General features: G+C 55.4%; 1 protein-coding gene across 2 annotated transcripts in view; it reads right to left on the bottom strand.

Moving 5' to 3' along the window:
• RAB11FIP4 (RAB11 family interacting protein 4) overlaps positions 1–21,978 on the bottom strand; it is a 110,280-nt gene that overhangs the window by 22,709 nt on the left and 65,593 nt on the right. The window contains exon 1 of one of the 2 annotated variants that reach the window (XM_032845320.1): positions 8,682–8,797. The exons of the other annotated variant lie outside the window; for it this stretch is intronic. Within the exon in view, the coding sequence (XP_032701211.1) occupies positions 8,682–8,711 (30 nt within the window). The 5' untranslated portion in view covers positions 8,712–8,797. Of the gene's footprint in view, positions 1–8,681; positions 8,798–21,978 lie in introns of those variants that run through there. 2 annotated transcript variants of the gene reach the window in all.

Raw genomic sequence — 21,978 nt, 5'->3', positions numbered from 1 at the left:
AACTCCTCTGCCACCACTCTCCAGCCCCCCTGCCTCTACTGTTATAACCTTCAGGCATCTCCCATCATCCCAGAGTCCCAGCAGTGCTCCCAGCAGGCTCCAGTCAGGTGCTCCCTCCTATCCTTCTGCCTCTGCCAGGTCCAGTGCCTTGGGCAGGTGTCCCCAGGGCTGCTGTCGCACAGCCAGACTCACCAGAGTGTTGCTGGCCAGAGCGCAGCTTGGGGGCCACAAGACAGGGAGGCAAAGCCAGCTTGGGTCCCTTCCCAGGCTGTCCTGCGGTAAGAACAGGTGAGAGCTCTGGGTCTGAACACAAGCCACAGCCTGGGGCTCAGAGGGCAGGAGGTGCCCAGAGGGAGTACAAGGCTACAGAATGTCCAAGAAGGTCCCTGTCAAAGACCCCATGAGCTTGCCAATGGCCACAAAACCAGGCCCCCGTCTCAGCCCAGCACACATAGCCCCGTCCAGCTGGTCTCAGCCTCCGGACATGATCCTGCCACCCCCTCCCCTGGTACGCCAAGCTCTTGTCGGACATGATCACCACCCTCACGCTCTGGCTCCTTATTCCTGAAACACAGTTCCTCCCTACGCCACAAAGGCCTGTTCCTAAACAAGCCCCAGTGAGAACGTCACTATATCCAGGGGACTAATTCTTCCCCTCCATGCGGAGAGCCCTATAGCCACATCTAGGCACAAGTCCCATGAGCCTCTTCTCTGCTCCCATGACTCTCTCCCTAGGACTGGGTGAGGTGGGGGAGGTGGCCTTACCTTCACCTCCTCAGCCTGTGTACACCACTTTAAGGAGAGAGAGATTATCTGGGGTGGGGCGGGTGAGGGGAGTGATTTTCCCATCCCAGCATTGGCACAACTGACCCACCCATTCCCCTGTTCCTAGTAAGGAGCCGTGTGGTATGCATGCTTGCTTCCTGCCGGGGGGTCCCCAAAGGGGCCACCAGACCCGCCGACACAGGTGTTCTGTAAGCCAAGTTGCGCCCTAACCTCAGCCTTGTATCTCTCAGGGCTGGGGAACTCATCATAGCCTCTGCCACACACCAAGGATGGGGGTCGATGCTTCTGTCAGAGTCCAGACAGCACCTAGAGGGGGCTGGGAACCCAGGCACCACACGCAAAATCGAGGGAGCTGGGCTACTGGCTTTCACCAGGATCTCAAGATGGGGAGAAACAGAGGGTCCTTCTGACGAGAATGAGGTCTCCCTCCAGCCAGCAGCTCTCGCTGAGGCCCTGCTTGGGGTGGCCCACGGTCAGCTGGATGTCCCCACGCGCTGTAGTCCAGCACCTCACTGCACTCTTAGCAAGCAGCCTACCTGATCAACCTCACTCCCCAAAGGTGTGGAGGTCCTGACCGCTCACCCCGTTCCGTCCCCGAAGCTTGCATGCCGCCTGACACATCCTGCTCGCCCGGGTCCCTGTGCCTGCACCCCTGCAGTTCCCTGCCCTGAGCTCCTCCATCTGTCTCCCAGAGACCCTAAAGAAACATCGAGTGGTCTTAACTGTTTGAGGAGGACCAGGAAAGAATACACCTATTAAGCGTCTAGCACGTACCAGGGCATCAACCACCATGCAGATGGGAAAACCCAGGCTCAGAGAGGTTAAGTAAACTGCAAAAGGTCACAGAGTCAGCAGGGCTGGGATGCGAACGGGTCTGACTTTAATGCAGCAAAAAGGGTACAGAAAAGACAGACTCCTCTCGGTGATGGCAGTGTCCGGTATGCAGCACTGGAACAGCCTCTTGGGTCAGGCCACACGGCACTGGAGGCAGCAAGGTGGGCGGCACCAGAACGTGGGCTTGAGCTGAAGGCTGCCGGGAACACAGCACATCACGCCATGGACCACGGCTGGCAGAGGCTCCTGGGGCCTGTGCCACCTGGCCACGAGGCGGGGCTTCCTGCCCTTCCCCTCCATGGGGAGCTTTAGAGAGGCTGCATGTGGGGAGCTTTTACAGAAAGGAAGAAGAGAGACTGGAGGGAGAATTGCTAAAAGGAAACACATGTGAAAATGAAAACTCAGGCAAAGTGGGAGGAGGAGGGAAAGGAAGGAAGGAAAAGATGATGTTCAAAGATTAGAAACCGAGTCAAGAAGCCCCGATAAATAATACCCCCTCTCTCTCTGCTACCTTGCGAAGGCCGGTAACCTGCTCTCTGCCCTCACTTTCCCTCCTAGTCCAGTTGGAATGGGGCAGTGAGACCTGAGATGAGACCCAGTAAGACACGAAAAGACGCCTTGTGCACAATCACGACAACTGTGGAGCGAGGACCGGCATCTGACAGAGGAAGAACATGAGGCTCAGAGAGATTGCTCCCCTTGCCCAAGGTCACACAGCTTGTGTGCGGGCAAGGTGGGAATCAGAGCCCAGGTCAGCCTGGAGTCCAAACTTGTTCCCCTGAACCACATGGTAGTGAGTGTCCCCTCACATAACCCTCCCACCACTACAAGGTAGCTCTACTCCCTTCCTTGAAGAAACTGGGCAGGTTACGTAAGCTCTCCAGAGGTCACCTAGTTTCTGTGTTTCATTAAATCCAAGACGCCTTGGATTTTAAGGTGCACTGTTATTCCAAGTACACCGAGAAATGAAAGCACACCAGCAAATGTACCACACATACAACTGGAGATGCTAAAACGTGGGGGGGAAAGTGTCTTAGCGTCTGTAAAATACAGCGTAAGTGGGGAATGGGGACTCAGGCACAGTTCCTCAGACTATGTGTAGGACTTGGGGGGCAGAGGACAACTCCTCACATGCACATGACCACACACACGCACGCCTGGCTGCCGCAAGGTCCTTCTTTGCTAATAACCGACGCAATCTTGTAGATAATCACACAAAAATGTGCTGGCCAGACCTGCCTGTCAACAAGAGCCCTCGTTTCACCAGAAGTCTTCCAATTCAAGGTTACTTCATATTAGCCGCAGAGCCCGGCCCGACCCCCACCCATGGGCAGCCTGGCCCTGCCCGTCGGCTTCGCTGTTCCCCCAGTTCCCCATGGAGCTGCAGACCTCAGAGCAGCCAAGCTCGTTGAACAGGTAGGCTGGCTCCTTGGAACAGGGCCAAGGGCAGTCACACAACACGGTGCGGAGGCTGACAGTCTGCATCGTTCTGTCCGGCTCCTCTCCCAATCTCGGTGACCCTGCGGGCCACCAGAGTTGCAATGCTTTAATAAGACGCTGGGGGCCAGCGAAGAAGGGAGGGTGAGCAGAGGTGTGGCCTCTTCCCCTTGGTGGGGTGGGCATGAAGGACCAGGTGCACAGCCCCACACCAAGCCCCGGGGAGCTGCCTGGCACCTCGGGACGTGCTTGGCGTCCCATGCCCAGACTGCCATGCCGGGCACTGGTCACTGCGCTCCAGCCCCAGAGCCCACATCCACAAGAGGCCGGGTAGGTTTACTGAAACAGCACAGAAGCTGAGAAAGGGGAGTTTCGCTCCTCCTATAAAGCCCCCCAGGTAGTGGAGCTCCTCCTCCACCACTTTCCTGCCTCTGCTCGGACATCCTCCCTGGGAGAAATTCGAGAAATTCGGTTAGGCGCTAAGGTTATCAGTAGCGAGGATCAAACCACTAGAAGCTTACAGGAACTAAAAATAACAACTCCCTCATACGCCAGGCAGGGTTTGAAGTGCTGTTCATACATTCACACAGTGATTCACAGACCCGCCTTCCAAGGGAGGGACTAGCATCGTCCTCCTTTTACCTAGGAAGGCTGCGAGGCACGGAAAGGGTAAACAGCCTGCGATTGCACAAGCAGCCGCTGGCCTGGCCGAGGCAGGACTCGAACATAGGCCGCTGGACTCCAGAGCCCAGCCCCCCGGGTGCCACACCACCCTGCCTCTCTGGCTGTCTAAGCACCCACCATGCACCAACTGAGCCCCGGTGAGAACCCATCTGGGCTTGTCAGGTCACAGGGGTTCATTTTACCTTCACCATCAGCCCACGGAAGCCCGGGAAGGGGAGGCGACTTGCCGGACGCCCCACAGCAAGCAGGCCACAGAGCCGGGGACTAGACACGTGTACTCTTGGGCTCCAAAACATTTTTTTTTTTACTTGAAGAAAACAGGCATTGAGTGGCTGAGCACCCAATTGGGTGAAAGGGAGGCACTCGTGTTTTGAGGTGGATTGTTTCTCCCAGGAAAACCAGTGGGCGGGAGGGAGACAGGTGCTGTTCTTGTCTCTCCTATCTGAAGAGGGGGCTGAAGGCGGGCACCAAGAGCAGACCCTGCCCCCACCCCTTTCCCCAAGTCTGCTGCAGACCACACTGGTTCCTGCAGCACAAGTTCCCTCTTCAGGCCACGAGGCTTGCTTGCAGAGTGCAGAGGACGGTGGGGGTGACAGCAGATGACTCAAGACAGCGAGTGTTCCCACCCACTCTCCCACACTGGGGTTCTGTTCGGGCCTTCCTCTTTCTGGTCCCTTAAAAGAGAAAGGCTCCCAGAAGCAGGGCCACAGCGATTAGTAATAACTGCCACAGAGCTCTGTTTTCATTTGAATCATGTTTACATTGCTGGGAAAAAACCCACTTGTCTGGGAAGATGAAACAGGTTGAATCAATTACGAATATGGCCAACAGTCGGAAAACTTCCCATTTCTTGAAGGAAGTTGAGGAGCGGGGTTGGAAACGTTGGGTGTTACTAGTCCCAGCCTGCCAGATGGGGCCAGGGGTCACGCAGACCCCACAGCTCTAGACCTCCACACACACCTCCAAGGATGAACATATTTCTGGTTGCACTCTTTCTCCCTGTGTACGCACACACTCTTTCTCTCTCTGGGGGCTTAGGCTAGACAGAGATTAGACCCAAAGCTGCTGCCCAGGTCGGGGAACGCCTTTGCTAGTTTTCTCAGGAGAGCAGGGCCCAGAATTGTGCTGCCCATGGAAGCAAAAGGAAGGCTTGAACACCTTAAGGCTCAGGGAGGCCAGGAGCCCAAGAAGGAGAGGATGGGGGGCTGGCCTTGCACCCCTGCTAGCAGAGACCCGTGGGAACAGCGGCGCCCTGAAGGTTCTGCTGGTACTGATCTGTGTGGTGGAAATAACATCTGGCCAGAATGGTCTCTACCTGCATGGGGACAGGCTTCTCTGACCTGACCCAGGCCAACGGCCGGAAAATCCACAGCAGCAACAGCCACATGCAGACACTTCTCAAAAAATGCCTCAATGTGGGGCACCTGGGTGGCTCAATCATTAAGCGTCTGCCTTCTGCTCAGGTCGTGATCCCGGGGTCCTGGGATCCAGCCCTGCATCGGGCTCCCTGCTCAGCGGGTAGCCTGCTTCTCCCTCTGCCTGCTCCCCTTGCTTATGCTCTCTCTGTATCAAATAAGTAAACAAACAAACAAATAAAATCCTTAAAAAGAAAAGAAATGCCTCAGTGCCCAGACCCCTCAACAGCGAGGGTTTGCAGAGGACAGAGCAAGGAAATGCGCTTTGTGCCAGTGGATGTCTAGTCTCCACTGTGTGCTGTTCATCCCCCTGTTCTCCGGGGGTCTGGGCGCTCGCATGGCAGCGTGCGAGGTCCCCGATCTCTGTGAGCCTGTGCCCCTTGCCCCGACCTGGTTCCCTCTCCAATCGCAGCTCGGCCTTGTCAGCCGTGGCCCCCTCTGAGGGCCCTTGCCCTTGCAGTGACTCTCCCTGGACCTGAACCTCTTTTGTCAGGACACCGCCTTCTCAGCGAGGACTTCCCTGCCCACTCTGTTTAAGTCCACAAGGCCCACTGGCCTGTTTGCGGTCCGGCCACCCCGTGTGCTGCACCTGTTCCCTGCCAGCCATCACACGAGCTCCACGGACAAAGGCACTGCTGCTGCCCTGTGCTGCCATACCTCAAGCACCCAGCATGGGGTCTGGCACAGACGAGACGCTCCAGCGTCTGCGGAGGAGCTGCCGGTGCTGGGTGATGTGTTGGGTGAGGGAGGGGCCAACAGAAATGGGGAGATGCTTTGGAATGCCATCTGACAGAGGGGCTGGCCCTACCACATCCAGGACAGGTGGTCCCACAATGTCTAGTAAGACAGTGGGTCCGCCAAGTCAACGCGGCTGTCTCATCATACCCAGCCAGTCACTGGGCTGGAGCTGGGAGACCAGCAGGGGGAAGACCCAAGGGGTCCACGTCCTTGGAAAGGCCGGTGATTTGATACCATCAACACCCCATTCCTGAGTCAAGAGCCAACGGAGCAGACCCAAAGGAAAACAGAGCCCATGCCCAGGGGTTCTACCTGGCCAGCAAAGCCAAGGCACTATGCCCCAAATGCCAACCCCAGGCAGCGGGCAGACCAGATAAAGAGGCTTCCCTTTCAAAATGCACTGAGCCCTGTGCCAGGAGACAGAGAGCAGAGCCAGAGAGTGGGCACCCTGTGCCCAGGCTGTCCCTCCCCCAGACAAGGTCCTGAGAGGTCTGCCTTCCAGGGATCACTCTCCTGGTACTTTACCGGGAGTCTTCCTCATCCCCTCCACCTCCTCCATACCCACAGCTAAAATATATAAACTGAAGCAAAATTGTAAGCAAGACCAATTGAGAAACATCCCTTGGCATAAAAGGTCAGCCCAGAAGATGGACGGCCAGCCCTAGGGAAGGAAGTTTCTAGCCACCTAGAGGGGGAGGGAGGGAATGCGGGAAGGGGAGAGCCAGGAGGTCTCCAGAGAAAGCCCTAGATGTGGGGGCAGCTAGTCCCACCCACAAAGTGGCCAGTGTGCTGAGGGAGGGAGAAGCAGAGTGCTGGGAAGAGAGGAAGGATGGGAGTGTGGGGGCCGGCGGAGAATCCACTAGGATGTTCTCTCACTGCAGCCCAGAGCCTCCTCAAGGCAAGCTGCTGGGCAGATTTCTTTTCTTCCCTTACTTGCTGAGAGGTCCTTTTTAAGGTAGTCTCTCCCGCTGGTCTTCCTAGGGGCAAAGGTCACACCTCCTGTGGCTCACCCGGCTTGGCTAGTCTGGTCCCTCCCTAGGCACAGTCTTATCTCTCTGCTGGCCTTAGTCATGCTCCCCACCCCCTCCACCAAAGCCTAGGGTCCCCCCAGTAAAAAGGCTGTTCCCAGAAGGCATCCCCCAAGCCGTGATGCCTGCTACAAGTCCCAGGTTCTTCCCTGGCTTCCCCCATTCCTCCAGGCCACCCCCCCAGTGAAGTCACAGGGATCTTGGAGACAACCTAGATCACTGTGCCTGAGGGCTCAGGGCAATGGACAGGGAATTTGGCCCAGGTTTTCAGTCTCCCTACAGCCTGCAAACGCCTTACCGGCAGGGAAGTGTCCCTATATGCCAGCACCTGGGCACAGAAGAAGGATTTCATGAATGCGAGCTCAGCAGGGTCTGGTTTGGGCCAGTCTATCTGGGCAAGCTGGTGCCTGGCTTAAGGCAAGACCCCAGTCAGTGGCAGTGACCCAAGGATTCCACCAAGGCTGAGCTGACTGGTTGCAAAAAGAAAGAAATCCCTACAGCATAGGTCTGATATACACATAATTGGTCACCTTCTCCCCTTTGAGATTCCCTTTTCCCTAACTTGGCTGCCACATATCACCAGGGGAAGGAACTGGGGATACTCCACCTGTTTCCCTGGAACCCAGACGATTAGCACCTGCCTCCACCAAGGGAAGAGAGGGGTTTGGGGGACCATCAGAAACCAACCCCGGGGGGGGGGGGGGTTGCCAAGGCAAAAAGTGTAGGCTGAGCGCAGGAATCTGGCCCACTCACAATCCTTTTGAGGAGGCGGCCTGTAAATAATAAAACAAGGAACACAGGCTTGTCTCTCAGGGCAAGTGACGTGTCACCTACCAGCCATCTGTGGGAGAGCAGGGCTGGGGAGAAAGATAAATGGAGAGAAAGGTACACTGGAGAGTGTGAACCGGGGAGAAGGAACACCAGCGAAGTCCAGACCAGGTTCCCATAGCACAGACGCAATTGGTTCTCCAGAGGCTGCTCCCCCAAGACCTCAGAGACGCTAGTCGCCCACAGAGAAGCGGCTGTGACAACAGCAACTACTACCGGCAGGCTCTCGGGGGCCGGAGGGCAAAGAGCTGGGACTCCGCATACACCTCTGGCCTCGGGGACGTCTTGGCTGGAAAGGGCTAGGGCCCTGTCCCCAAGCCCGGAACTAGGCTGGCTCTCCTCCTTGTCCAGCAGAGCCCCTCGGAGAAGCGAGGGAACCCGGGAACAGGCTCGGGGCAGCCGCCAAGAGCTACGGAAAAACTTCGCCCGGGCACAGCTCCCCCGGGGACTCGGCGGACCCAAGGGCAGGGAGCTGGGACAACACCGGTGCCGGTGGGGCAGGCGCGCTGGGAGCGGAGGTGGGACGCGGAGGCCGGGGTTCCCGAGGAAGGCATCCTGGCAAACCAGCCCCCTGCCCAGTCCACTAGATCCCTCCAAAAACACTTTTCGGAAACTGCGCCGGAGAAGCGGCTCCTTCTCCCCGCGCCCCGGGGCTAGCCCTGCTCACCCCCCGCACCTGGGAGCCGGCACAGGGCCCGGAAAGGGCAGCGGGGACAGAGGTTTCTCTTCTGCGGCCCCGCGCGCGAGGACGCAGGTAACCCGACCTCCCCGGCCAGGGCCGAGAGGGCGGACACTCCCGGGGCGGTAGCGGGCGCCCGAGCTGCGGGCAAAGTTCCGCGCTTCGGTAACTTCCCCGGCCCCGGGGCCGTGGGCCCGGCCAGGTGCGCGTCGCCGGAGCCCCGAGAGCACCAGTCCCTCGGCCGCCGCTTACCTGGCGCCCGGGGGCGGGCGAGGTGCGCATCCCCCGTCTGGCTGCGAGTCGGTGCGCTGCGGAGGGGCGAGGAGCGAGCGGGAGCGGGCTGGCGGGGCGGGCAGGGAAGCGGCGGGCAGCGCGGGGAGCGCAGAGAAGAGCCCCGCCGCGCCGCGGCGGGTCGCTCACTTTCGGCAGCAGTTGAAGGCGCCGGCCCCGCCCCCACCCGCGCCCGTTGCCGGGAGACCCGCGTGGGCCGAAGGGCTCTTTGTATCAAAGCTGCCGTGACATCACGAGGAGCCCGGGCTCGGGGATCGAAGGGGGCGGGGCTCGCGCCGGGGGCGGGGCCGGAGGAGGAAGCGGGGTCTGGGAACCCGAGCCCCGGGGGGCGGGGCCCAGGTAACCCCGCCCCCAAGGTAGGGGCAGGTGGCTAGGGCGGCGCGGACCAATGGCGTCGCAGCCCTGTGGCAGGCCCAGGCTACCCACCCGAGGAGGGGGCGCCTCGGGAGGTGGGGCTCGCCCGGGCCCGCCCGAGCCCGTGCCTCGAGGTTAAGGTCGCCGGAAACCCCGGCCCTCAGATTCCAGGAGACCGAGTCTGTGAGCTCGCAAGCATGCCTGGCGGGCTCTGTCGCTGTCGCTGCCGGGTCCCGACTACGCTCACTGTTGCGGTCACTGTACTGCGAGACTCCGACCAGAGCTTCCGCGCTCACATTTGCGGACCCGAAGGAAGACCTGCCAAACCCCCAGCCCCCTCGCCTACCACCGCCACCAGTCTGAGTCTTCGTCCTTTCGTCGTAAAGTCAGGAGTTGTATTTAGAAGCAGCCCAGGAATACAAAGAGCCAAGGGGCAATAAGAACTAAAAACAAGGGGCGCCTGGGTGGCTCCGTTGGTTGGGCGACTGCCTTCCGCTCGGATCGTGATCCTGGAGTCCAGGGATGCTGTCCCGCATCCATGGGAGTCTGTTTCTCCCGACTCTGACCTTCTCCCCTCTCATGCTCTCTCTCTCTCTCACTCTCTCTCAAATAAATAAAATCTTTTAAAAAAAAGAACTAAAAACATAAAAAAGAAACTACTCTGTGTTGAATCCTAGTAAACATAACTTAAGTAAAAAATGTGCCTCCTTCCTCACCCCCCATAACTCTTCACTATGCTCTGGATTAAAGAAGGCAAAAATCTAAAGCAGCAAATAATACAGATGTTTCCCTTTGAGTCGGTGTTGCATTGTCCAACTGGGAGTAAGAGTTGGGGGATTTATCTTCCTAATTGTCTGTCTCAGGCCAAGATGAAGGCCCCTTTGCCTTCCCTGCGTCCTCACTGACTAACAGGGTGGCACATGGACATGGCAGGGCCTGTCGGCAGCTGGGTGCTTTGGTTCAATTCCATCAACAACAACAACAGCAACACACACACACACACACACACACGCACACACACACACACACACACACACACACACACACACAGAGCTTTTCAGCTTTTCTGCCTCCTTCTCTCTGGCTCTTTGCTCTCAACTTCCTTCTCCCCCATATCTCTCCTGCAAATAAGTTGCCAGCTGCCTCTCTGTTTACCAGGGGCCCTACTCTGAGGCAAAGCATCCCACTGAGGCTCTGAGCCCTACAGGGAACTCTCCAAAAAGGACAGCATTGGCTAGAGGAGGGCCTCCTGGCAGAGGCTTTATGCCAGGGGAGGCTAGGGCAGTGGGGGTGAGGCGGAGACCCTACCACCACTGACCCTCTCCTCCCTGCTGATGGCCTTGCAGGTCAGAGATCCCTGTGCGGGCACCATGGACTATTTCTCACCCTTGCTGGGTCCACTCCCGCAGTCCCTAACACAGTGCTGTGTTGTATCATAAGGAACACTGGCTTTGGAATCACATAGACTTGGGTTTCAATCCTATTTGCCAGCTATGAGGCCTAGGACAAGTTATGTAACCCTTCTGAGACTCAGTGTCCTTATCTGTAAAATGGGGCTGGGTCAACCTACCTCATGAGTTGTTGTGCGCCATGGTAGAGGGTACACTTAACTTTAGTCACTCACCACAGGTGTGGTGCATGAATGAGCCCACGCGCCCTGGGCCTCCTCTGCCTTTCCAGCTCCACCCTGAGACCTCGGCTCAGCGGCTTCCTGTGAGGTTTCAGGGTGTAGCTGCATCCAAGGGGTTCTGTCTCAGTTTCCCCTCTTCCTTTCTGAGTCTCATGGTGCCCCTAAGGGCTGTGAAGAACCAGAAAGCAGGTCACGTGAGAGGACCACCCAGAACTGGGGGAGGGAAGCAGAAACCTCAGGTGATCGGCGCTGTTCTAGATCCTAGCTTTCTTCGGGCAAAAGTCAGTGAAGAAGAGCAGAATGTGTCAAGCACCCTCCACCCCGCCCTCATTAGGGGTAGTCAGATCGCCATTTTCTTTTTTTTTTTTTAGTAGTTTTTTTTTTTTAAAGATTTTATTTATCTGACAGAGATCACAAGTAGGGAGAGAGGCAGGCAGAGAGAGAGGGAAGCAGGCTCCCTGCTGAGCAGAGAGTCCGATGTGGGGCTCGATCCCAGGACCCCGGGATCATGACCTGAGCCGAAGGCAGAAGCTTTAACCCACTGAGCCACCCAGGCACCCCCAGATCGCCATTTTCGAGGGCTCTGTGGAGGGAGTGGTTTCTAGCGTCCCTCTTTATTCTTCCCAAAGGTGTGGTGGAGGGAGTGGCATCTCCAGGTTTCTGTCCTGAAAAGCAGTGTGCCTGAGAGGAGGGTCACAAGATGCTGGCACTGAGCACTTCTGAGTCTGAAGCCTGCCTCATTCTACAGTTTACCACAGCCAAGTCATTCGCTGTTTCTGAGCATGGGCTGTCACCTCTATAGAATGGAAACCAGACCTTTCCTCTTCCAGTTGGGAGGTTTGAATGAAATGATAAAATAAGTGTCTAGTTCAATGCTTCCTGTGCTACAGGCACTCAATAAATAGTAGCTTCTCATGACCAGCAGCATAAATGAGCCCTGGTCTGATTCAGTGATTCAGGATATGAGCTCCAGGGCTGGAGCCAAGGGTTCTATCTTGGCTTTACCACCTTGTAAAAGGTCATCTGGATGAGCCAAGGCAAGTTTAATTTCTGGTGTCTCCGTCTCCTCACCTGCAAATTGGAGATAATAATAGTATGTATTTCAGGATTATTGTGAGGATCAAAATAGTCAGGACCCATGCATATAGTACTCAGAACAAGCCTGGCACATAGCAGGCACTCAATAAACAGCAGCCATTTCCAATGACCATATGATAAGAGGCTGGGGAGAACTGAGGTGAGGATTAGAACCTGAAACAGCTTGCAGGATGATTTAGAACCCTGACATTTTAGAGGGTTGGGGAGGGACAGAAGGAAAGGGAGAGAGAGAATCCCAAGCAGGCTGCATGCCCAGTGCGGAGCCTGACGCGGGACTTGATCTCATGACCCTGAGATCATGACCTGAGCCAAAATCAAAAAAGTCAGACACCCAACCGACAAGGTCATCCAGGTGCCCCAAGAATCCTGACTTTTAGGAGAGGCCCTGACATCTTCCAGGGGGTTTAGGGGATCAATGATAATTTGGGGTTGGGGAGGAAGGCTGTCTTCTGAAATGGGACGTGGAAACTGAGGGCTCCAGCCCAAGCTAGGGCTCCCAGAGGACTCATTGTTTTTCATTCACATGGGGGCTGGCCTGGGAGAGAATTACTAGGGAAATATAGTCCCCTCTCCTGAGCACAGTCCTACCTATGGGGTTGGGGGCCATGAGGGTCTCCCATTAGCTAACCTGGTTCCTTCCCATAGCTGTGTTTTAGATGTTATCGAATCAAACTACTTTAAGCTAGGAAGGCTCTCTGGAGAAAGAGCTAATGTGCTCTTCCCCCATTTTATGGATGGAAAGATGGAGGCTCAGAGAAGGCTAGGCATTTGTCCATACCGCACCCTAAGGTATCAGATGAGCAGGGACTGAAACTCGGGCTCCTGGCTGCCTCCCCCACTTCCACTCCCGCTCTGGCTGGGATGCTTTACTGAGGGGCGAATGACTGGCAGAGGATGGGGAGTGATGGGCAGTTGATACCCTTCCAGTGCCCACCCGGTGCTGTGAGTCTCCTAAGGGCTTCAACTTGCTATTTCCGAAAGATCTCATTAAAAACAGAAACCCTCTCCCCGGGAATCTATCCGAGAATAATGTGCAGAGGACAAGTCACTCTCATTAATTCTTTTTATGTCCTGCAACTTCTTTTGCCATAGTTGTTGGGAATACTCCTGTCTGAGTGCCAAAGCCAGAGAGAAGCAGACAGAATGTTGACAAGCAGAAGTTACTAGCCTCCACATACTGATGGGGGTGGAAAACATGTGTTCACCTGGGTGAGTCAGGTGAGGGCAGAGAATCTAGGAAGTTCTCTCTGTGCCACAGCTATCCTTCCACCTTTGTCAACTTCTGCTGTCACCAGGCAGGAGTTAGCTCACCATCAGATGGTGTAAAGAGGCAACATTTTGTACATGTTTGGGGCCATATGGAAGGACCGGCTGAACATACATGACATAATTATGGAAAAGAGCATAATTAGGAAAAGAACTCTCTGAACATTACCCAGTGTTGATGTTAGCCAAGCAATAGAGGCCAACCAACATGAGCCAAATGGACAAACAAAAAAACAGCTACACAAATAATACCAGGGCTGAAAAAAAGCATTTGAGCCCCAGGTCCAGTGGTTCTCCAAGTTGGTTCCTGGGAACCTGCAGGTTTCTCTGGAGACCCTGCAAAATGAGGGGATGCTCAGGTGAGCCAGAATAGCTCCACTTCCTGCCGCTTTACATACGGACTTCCACTTAGGTCTGTAAGTAGTAGCTTTGGAAAGAGAAGTTGGTACTAAGGAAGCTGGCAGAACCCCGCAATTGCAGAGGCTTCTTGACCCCCAAGGAAGATGGTCCCCACCTGCCATCTAGAAACAACAGGAGCAACCCCTGAATCCCAGAGCCCTTTCACTCCTGCAGGAGCCTGGCCAGGGGGCCTGTACTGTGCCTGGAAGAGAAGGGCATCCAGGACCCTTCCTTCCTCTGGGAAGATGGGGTTCAGATGGCATGTCGCTAAGGTCCCTTCCCATCCCACAACCCTGGGCTAGCCCAGGAGCAGATCTTGGACCCAGGCGCATGCCTTGGACACGGGAGCCCCTTTCCACTGGCAAACAGCTCGGTGTTGGTGACTGTCCCTTGGCCAGGACTCCTGTAGCACTCTGCCCCAGACCTGTTTTTCCTTATAATGTCTGGCTGGCAGACTGGGTGGGACTGGTCCTTATTGACTCACCCCAGCTCAGTGCTCAGAGAGGCCAAGCTCTATTTTTGTCAACCTGGGCACATGTGAACAATGGGTTTTCTTAATCATGCAAACCTAATAGGAGGGGAAAATGGTGAGAAAACCCGAGTTTCCTCTGACTCATTTGACCATCTAAGAGGAGGAGATGGCAGAGGAGGAGGAAATCAGACCAGGTCCTCTGTGACTTGGATTGGGTGAGGGCAAGGAAGAAGAACTTCCCCTTCCTTTACTCTCGGTAGCGTCAGGTGGCCGCAAATTCAAGAAAGCATGAACCACTCTCCTCTCCTCCAAATGCCTCCCCCCTTCTCCCCACCTCCTCAGCCCAGGCCTCCGTGGCTATGACTTCTACAAGTTGGTGGTAAAGCAGGGGTTCCCAAAAACTACACTAGACTGACTCGGGGAACTTAAAAAAAAGCTCAGTGCCTGGGTCACAGCTGAATTCAAATGTCTCAGTTGTGAGCAGTTTTTCAAGATCCCAGGTGTTTCCAATGCAAGCAAGTTTGGGAACCACTTTGCTAACGGCGGGGCGACCACCGGTGAAGGCATCGCTTGTCCATCATCCATCCATCCATCCATCCATCCATCCATCCATCCATCCATCTACAAATATTCAGTGAAGATCTCTCTGAGCGGGCCCTGTTCCAGGTCTTGGAGACACAGCTATGACTCATCAGGTCTTGGTTCTCGTGGAGCTCACTCTCTCCGGGGGCCATCAGACCACAAACAAATAAATGAATCAGCGATACCTATGACATAGGCTCCGAAGAAAACCAAAGGAGGGTAAGAGATCAGACAGACGTTAGGGGCAAGGTGCATTTTCGTCCTGGATTTAGGGACTGGATTTTGTTTCAGCAAAGTGTTCCTGCCATCCTGCTCCCCATCTGGGACTTCCTCTGCTCTCTGGCTAAAAGAGCTCTCCATTGACAATCCTTGAGGTCCTGCCTCCTGCCCCTCAGGACCTCTGGCCTAGCTCTTTCCCTGAAGCAGTATCTTTAGGGCGGGGCCTGGCATCCCCCGCACCCAGGGCTCCTGACTCGTCCAACTCTGTGCCAGCAGCAACACCTGACCTGGGGCTGCACAAGGCAAGGGGTCCATGAGGCATTGTTTATGAACAACCGACAGAGGGATTTTAGGCTTGTGGGGTGTGTGGGAGGTCCCGTGGAACAGTGGAGAGAACCCTAAACTCAGGATCAGAAGACCTGGATCGGAGGCCTAGCTATGCCACTTCCTGGCAAAGGGCAAGTCATTTCTCCTTGCCAAGCTTTGGTTTCCTCTTTGGTCAAAAAGGGTAAGTGTGGCCAACTTTGTAAGCCTGGGATCTGCATTAAGAAAGGTCAAGGGCTGGGGCGCCTGGGTGGCTCAGTCAGTTAAGCATCTGGCTTTGGCTCCGGTCTTGATCTCAGAGTCCTGGGTTCAAGCCCTGTATCAGGCTCTGTGCTCAGCAGGGAGTCTGCTTCTCCTTCTCCCTCTGCCCCTCCTCCCTGCTTATGTCTTTCTCTCCCCTTCAAACCAGTAAAATCTTAAAAAAAAAAAAAAAAAGGTCAGGGGCACCTGGGTAGCTCAGTTAGTTAAGTGTCTGCCTTCGGCTCAGGACATGATCCCAGGGTCCTGCGGTGAAGCCCCACATCAGGGTCCCTGCTCAGTGCGGAGCCTGCTTCTCCTTCTCCCTCTGCCTGTCCATACCCTCTGCTTATGCTGTCAGGTAAATAAATAAAAAAATTTTAAAAAGGTCAAACAAACAAGAAAAGAAGTATCACACAACATAAAAATTATTCATATAAATATTGAGAAATTATGACATGATCATGGCTTCTCTAATATATAAAAGGTTCATTAAAGATGGATGGAAAAACTTGGAAAGAAAAGAAAATGTCAAAGACTTTTGGAAAGTGTTTTGCAAATATGAGGACTTTTTTAGAAATTCTCATCATCTAGGTATAGACATGAAATCATGATGCGTTAAAGCTGGAAGGGACCTGGGAAACAGGCGGGAGAGACAAAATGACTTGCCACAGTCACAAAGCTTCTTAATGGCAGAAGATCCACACTGACCCCAGAAAGTGGGGGGATGGTAATTGGGAGGAGACTGAGGATGATGTTTCAGTATCTTCCCTTGACAAACTCCTATTCATCCTTCAAAATCCCACTCAGGTGTGACCTGCCAAATGAAGCCTTCTCTTTTTCTTCCAGTGAGAATAAATTACTCCCTGGCTTCATGATCTCCATACCTCAAAGGCAAGCTCTGCTACTATGGGGACACACCATGTTGTTGGGATTGGCCTCCTCTCAGGCCCCCTTTAGCACCTTAATTCCTGAGAACAGGGTCTCTGTCCCCAGTCTTTGGACTCCTGCTGCTAACAAGTCTGGCACGTAGCAGGCACTTGAGGGATGTCTGAGGCCCTGAATGGAACTGAGGATCCCTCGCACATAAATGATATAGGGCCGAGGGCCTGATTAGTCATGAATTCGTGGGAATATTTTCTGGAAGTTCTTGAGTTGGGCATTTACAAGGAGAGAAACAAGGAAGTAAGAAAGGTCTTTCTCAAGATCCAGTTGCCCTCTTCCCAGATTGTACCAGATTTGAGCTCTGAGGAGACACCCCTCTGCCTAACACAAACACTGAAACCAAAGAGAGATCATTTCCCTGCAGCCTGTGATTCCAACCGGGACCAAATACTGAAGATTCACGGTGTACCAGTCACTTCATTTCTTCTCCCTTATTCTAGTCCAACCCTCTGTGGATAGCGGTCACTGCACCCATATTACAGATGAGGAAGCTCGAGGCTCAGGAGGGTTAAGTGACATGGCCAGGGTGTCAGAGCCAAGATGTTCACTCAGGTCTGCTGGCCCATGTCCAGGCCTCCTTGCCATCTCTTACTGCATAACCAGCTTCCTGACAGCAACTAGACTCATCTGGAAGGCAGCAGAAACTAATTAATAAGGCTGATGAAAGTCTGTGAGCAAGAAGGGCCTCAACCCTCCCTCCATCGTCCTCTATCGTGGTCCAGCTCATTATTTTAATCAGCTACAGTCCCAGCCAGGCCTCTGTGGTGCCTCCACCAAGTACTGCCCTTGAGGGTGGGATGCAGCCCACCGCACTGAGTGTGTTAGGGTGGAGGGCTACACACCCCTCTGCTGTGGACTTGGCCACTGCCTGCTGTCCCAGTTCCAAACCCAGGGAGAGGTACCCTGGCCTGTCCCTGGGGGCCACCAGCAGGCAGGGGCAGGATGGATAGGCCAGGGCTCCTGGGGAGACGGAGGGAAGAAGGATTTGTTGCTTCCAGAAGTGTGTTTCATGGAGTCCCTACCCCCTCTGACAGCAAGAAAGGGCTCTGTGGTCAAATCAACCGGTGAAATTCTTTACTCCTTCCCGGAGATGCCACAGAACATGTTGGCAGGAGAGAGACCTGCCTCACTCCATTGTAATCTGGGGTTTCTTCGGGCGTCACAGCTTTGGACAGGACCCCTTGTCATCTAACGTCTACCAACACCAGGAACTCAGTATTGTAAGGCCTACCCTTGGGAAAACCCGTGTACCAGGCTCCCAGCACACAGCCGCACAGAACAACTAAATGTTACTATCTTCATTTTATTAATAGCAAACGCCTACATAGCACTTACTATGTACCAGGCTCTGTTCCATGGGCTTCACATGATATTAACTCATTCAATCCTCACAGCAACGCTATGAGGCAAGGACTGTCCCATTTCACAGACAGGAAAACTGAGGCTCAGAGAGGTTACTCAAGGACATACACCTAGGAAGTGGAGAGTCAGGATTCCAAACCAGGCAGCTGGCTCCAGGGACTGTTCCCCTAACTGTGAGGCTATGAAGGGAGGGAGGTTCAGGTCTCTAACGAACTTCCCCAAAGTAACAGCAGTAGGACTGAAACCATTCATTCATTCATTCATTCACTAGTTTGTTCATTTACTGGAACAACATTTACTGAGCAGAAACTGCAGGCCCAGGCACGGTGCCAGCCACCCAGAGAGAGAAGAACAAGGCGCAGTCCTGCCTGGAACTACTGGCCGCCTGTCCAGACCTCTCTGACCCCGGAGAGCTGCTCTGTTCTTCACCAAGACAGACACGTAGGGCTGTGCACTAAGCTTGCTGCCCTTCTGGTCGTCTGCATGTGCACATCCACATGCAGGCCGGCATGTGAGCTCACTAAAGAGGCCCTACACTCGAGATGCTGGGGAGCAGAGGCTGCCTCGGCTACCCTGACAGCCCACAGACGGTGGGTCAGGGAGCTTACTGTCCAACACCCAACTCTTCTCACGCCCAGCACAGGCTCCCTCCTTGGCCCCACAGCTTGGCTGTCGAAGGCGTCCCCTGCCAGGTCACCCCACCTGCCCACCTGCCCACTGCCTGCCTTTAGCTGCTCTCCAGTGGAGTGTGACCCATGAGGCCCTCGGAGCCCCCTCGCCACCGTCACTGCCCCTCCTCGCAGTCCTGCGGGTGACCCGCCTCCCTGTTCCCAGACTGCAGTCGGGCCTAGCACAAGGGCTCCTTCAGGATGGCAAGAATTCATCTCAGGAAATCAGCCCCCTCCTGGGAGGAGAGTCACTTTTAGACAAGAATGGTGGAGGGTGAAGACGGCTTCACCTCTTCGAGGCACACACTGAAAAGCTTGTAATTCCACTTTAAAACCAAACACCCCCCACCCCTGGCCCCAATCATCTCCTAAATTATCTTGGTGATGCTGGAATGCAAACCACCCAAAACCCACAAAAACCCAGCCGCCCCATAAATGACAGAAGCCGGGCTGTGGGTTCTCCACTATGAGAAGGAAGGGAGTGGGCAGCCTAGTCCCAGGGGTGGTTCCTGGAGGGCCCAGAGCCAGTGGCTCACTTGGACCTGCCCAGGATGGGCCACGCCGTCCCTGAATAAACAGGCAGCCGCAGCGGCAGGCAGATGAAGGGAGCTGGTCTCAGGCACACATACCTCCTTTGTGTCTCCCCTTTCAGGGCTGGGCTCGGCAGAGGGAAACCCAAGGCGCCTGGCCCCAGGACACTGAGCCAGTGTGTTCTTCCCACTTAGAGGAAAACCACAACCCTGCGGAGCTCTGCGGCCGCGGCCCGGGGCAGGCTGAAGGAGTCACTGTGTTCAGGTAGACACCGGAGAAGCCTGAGCCCACACCAGGCCAGGGGAGGGGAGGGAGAGGCTGCTCCCAGGGGGCCCTAAGAAAGAAACCTTTCTTCCAGGCCAGGCCCCCTGCCGTCCCCACCAGACCACATTCCTGGGAGTAGAGTGCTCTGGTGCCTGGCCAGCCCAGGTTCCAGCCCCAGCTCTGCTCTGTGCGTCCCCTAGCTCGCAGACAGAGTTCTTGCTGTTAGCAGGTAGCCCCGCGAACCCCGAATGGGTGAATGCTGGACCATTGCTCCTAGGACTCCTCTGACTGCAACGGTTCCGTCAACCGAGCAACGCACAAGCTTGTTTTATGCAGGTTTATTTAAAGGCACATTATTTTTTTTTTTTGAGAGCGCACAAGCAAAAGGGGGGGGAGGGGCAAAGGGGAGAAGGAGACTCCCCACCAAGCAGGGACCCATCCTTCCAACACACCCTACCCACTCAGGTCTCAATCCCAAGACTCTGGGATCATGACCTGAGCCAAAGGCTGACGCCTAACCCACTGAGCCACCCAGGCGCCCCTAAAGGCACGTTACTTAACAACCAGCTTATGGAGGACAGCATTGTCCTTCGTGCCTGAACAAAGCTTATCTAACATGTATTTTCTCCAAAAGGCACATCGTGGCTTTCCTGCCCCTAGGAACCATAGAAAACACTTCACCACATTCGGAGGGCATTTTACATGGCAAAATCATCAACCAAAAAAAAACCCCAATCTGCCCCCCCAAAAACAAACAAAAAAAACCCCCAAATACAAAACACAGCACTAAAAAGACTGCTAAAAGGAAGCTTGTTTCAGTCTGAGCAGAAACGAGAAGACAGAGGAATGTTTTCTTCGACCCTGAGCGGCCGACCCACATTTCCTCCCTCCGAGCATGCATGCAAATGGTCACGGGGATACCTGCGTCTTGATTGGGGGATTACAAACAGACTGTAGCAAGTAGGCAACTTTGCCACAAATGAGGGCCAGCGGTGTCTGCCTTGGAGGGTTATGGAGGGGGCGCCAAGCAGGATGAGGAAGACGAGCACAGAGTAGCTCAGTACACATTTGCACAGTTTCTGCTCCTGTGACCCGAGGGACCTACCAAGGCTTGACACCTTTGCTGTTCCCTCTGCTGGGAATGCCTTTCCTTGCACTCTTCCCATCCAGTGAAGCCCGGAGCCCCGGGGTTCTGTTCACCTCAGGGCTGGCATTTGCCAGCTGGGAGCCCTCAGGCCAAGCTGGTGCTCTTTCCTCCCCAGCCCCCACGTCCAGTCAGGCTTCCCCCTGCTCCCTCACAGCTGCTGACTGTGCGAGAGAAGTAACCAAAAGAGAGCTGCATCCTGTCCCCTTCACCAGATCTGTGCACTGGCCTTCCTCCCACCCTGATGCTTGGCTCACAGACAGACCCTTCCACTCAGTCCGGAGCGCCTCTCCTTACAGGTTCTTTGCTCCCGCCCACCCCCAATCCCACTTTCTGCATCATCAATGGATCCTTCTCTCCTAGTTCAGCTCCTTTCCTGATGACGCCCTGGCCTTGAAAATCCCTCCCTAAACACCACAGGGTGGAAAGGCACACACTAGAGCCACAGGGACCCTCGTCTCACCGGAACTCTCGAGCAGCCCTGAACGCAGCGGGTCTCCCCTTGAAACGGTTTCCTAGCACAGCTCCTAGCACGCCCACCCTCCTGGCTTCCTCCAGGCTCCCCAGTCGTGACTCAGTTGCTGTTGCCGGCTCCCGTGCCCTTCCTCGGCCCTTAAGGTTACACCCTCCGTGCTCCAGCCCTCTCTCCTTCTTGTTTCCCTAACTTGTGGCTTGAAATCCCACCAAGTGCTGATGACCCCCAAATGTCCATATCCAGCCTGGCCCACTCCCCTGACCTCCAAACCACTGTATCCAATTGCCTGCGGAGGGAGTTGTTGCGAGTATCTTAGGGACCAGTCCCCTGAGGGTATGAGGGAAGCAGGAGGGGACAGAGGGAGAGAGGGCCTGGGATGCATGTGACGAGGCCTCAGCCAATCCCACAGGCACTCTGGAGCCAGGATGACCCCGAAAAGAAGCAAGATGGCAAAACCCTTGTGTCCCCACAGGGCCCAGTCGTGGGATGCAGGCTGCCTCCAGGAAAGGTGTGTAATCTTGGGCCGGGCAGCCCCCGGCCCCTAGGGAAGGTCAGCGGCAGCCGGCACCTGGACAGATGGGAGAACGAGGGCTGCCAACCCACAAGGGGTCTGCGTGCGCCTGCATGTCTTCAACAGAATCTTCCAGGAGCCTCTCAGCTGACAAGTCTGCAACTGGACTGCTGAATTTCTCTCCAGAACGGTTGTCCCCCTCAGTACCTTGCTCCCCCTACTTTCACCTGTACTGCCACCCCTCAACCCCAGCAATCCAACGTCACCACCAGTCACCTGGGAGCTCTGCTGGCCATGAGGAGAACCTCAGGCTAGTCCTTGATAATTCTGTTCCCTCTGCCCCACATCAGCAAGTGCAGGCAGCTCCAGTCCGGTCCACCTACCTGCTCACCATCTGCCTGTCGCCGTTCTCAACCAAGCTGTCACCACCTCTTCCCTGGACGGATGTACAGCCTCCTAACTGGTCGCCCCAATTCTAGGGCTGTCTTTACACACACTCACCCCAGCAAGCTCTTCAAACCGCTAACGTCTGGTCATGTCCCAGCCGACAACCTTCCCTTGGCCTCTGGTCAGGATGAGCCCCCAAATTCTCCCCTGTGCGCTCAGTGGCCTGGGCCACACGCTCCCTCCAGCCTCCCTCACATGGCTCCTCATCACCTATCCCCTGCACTGGCTTGGCTTGCCAGCCCCTCCACAGCCAAGCCCCACACCCACCTTCACGTGCCTCTATCCCTCCCTTCCAACAGGACAGGCGGACAGGCGGGCTCCCAGCATCTC

The sequence above is a fragment of the Lontra canadensis genome, unplaced genomic scaffold, assembly GCF_010015895.1.
Source record: "Lontra canadensis isolate GAN:19392208 unplaced genomic scaffold, GSC_riverotter_1.0 scaffold163, whole genome shotgun sequence".
NCBI lineage: Eukaryota > Metazoa > Chordata > Mammalia > Carnivora > Mustelidae > Lontra > Lontra canadensis.
The sequence above is the reverse complement of the archived record's forward strand: the minus strand, read 5'-3'. Positions and strand labels throughout refer to the sequence as shown.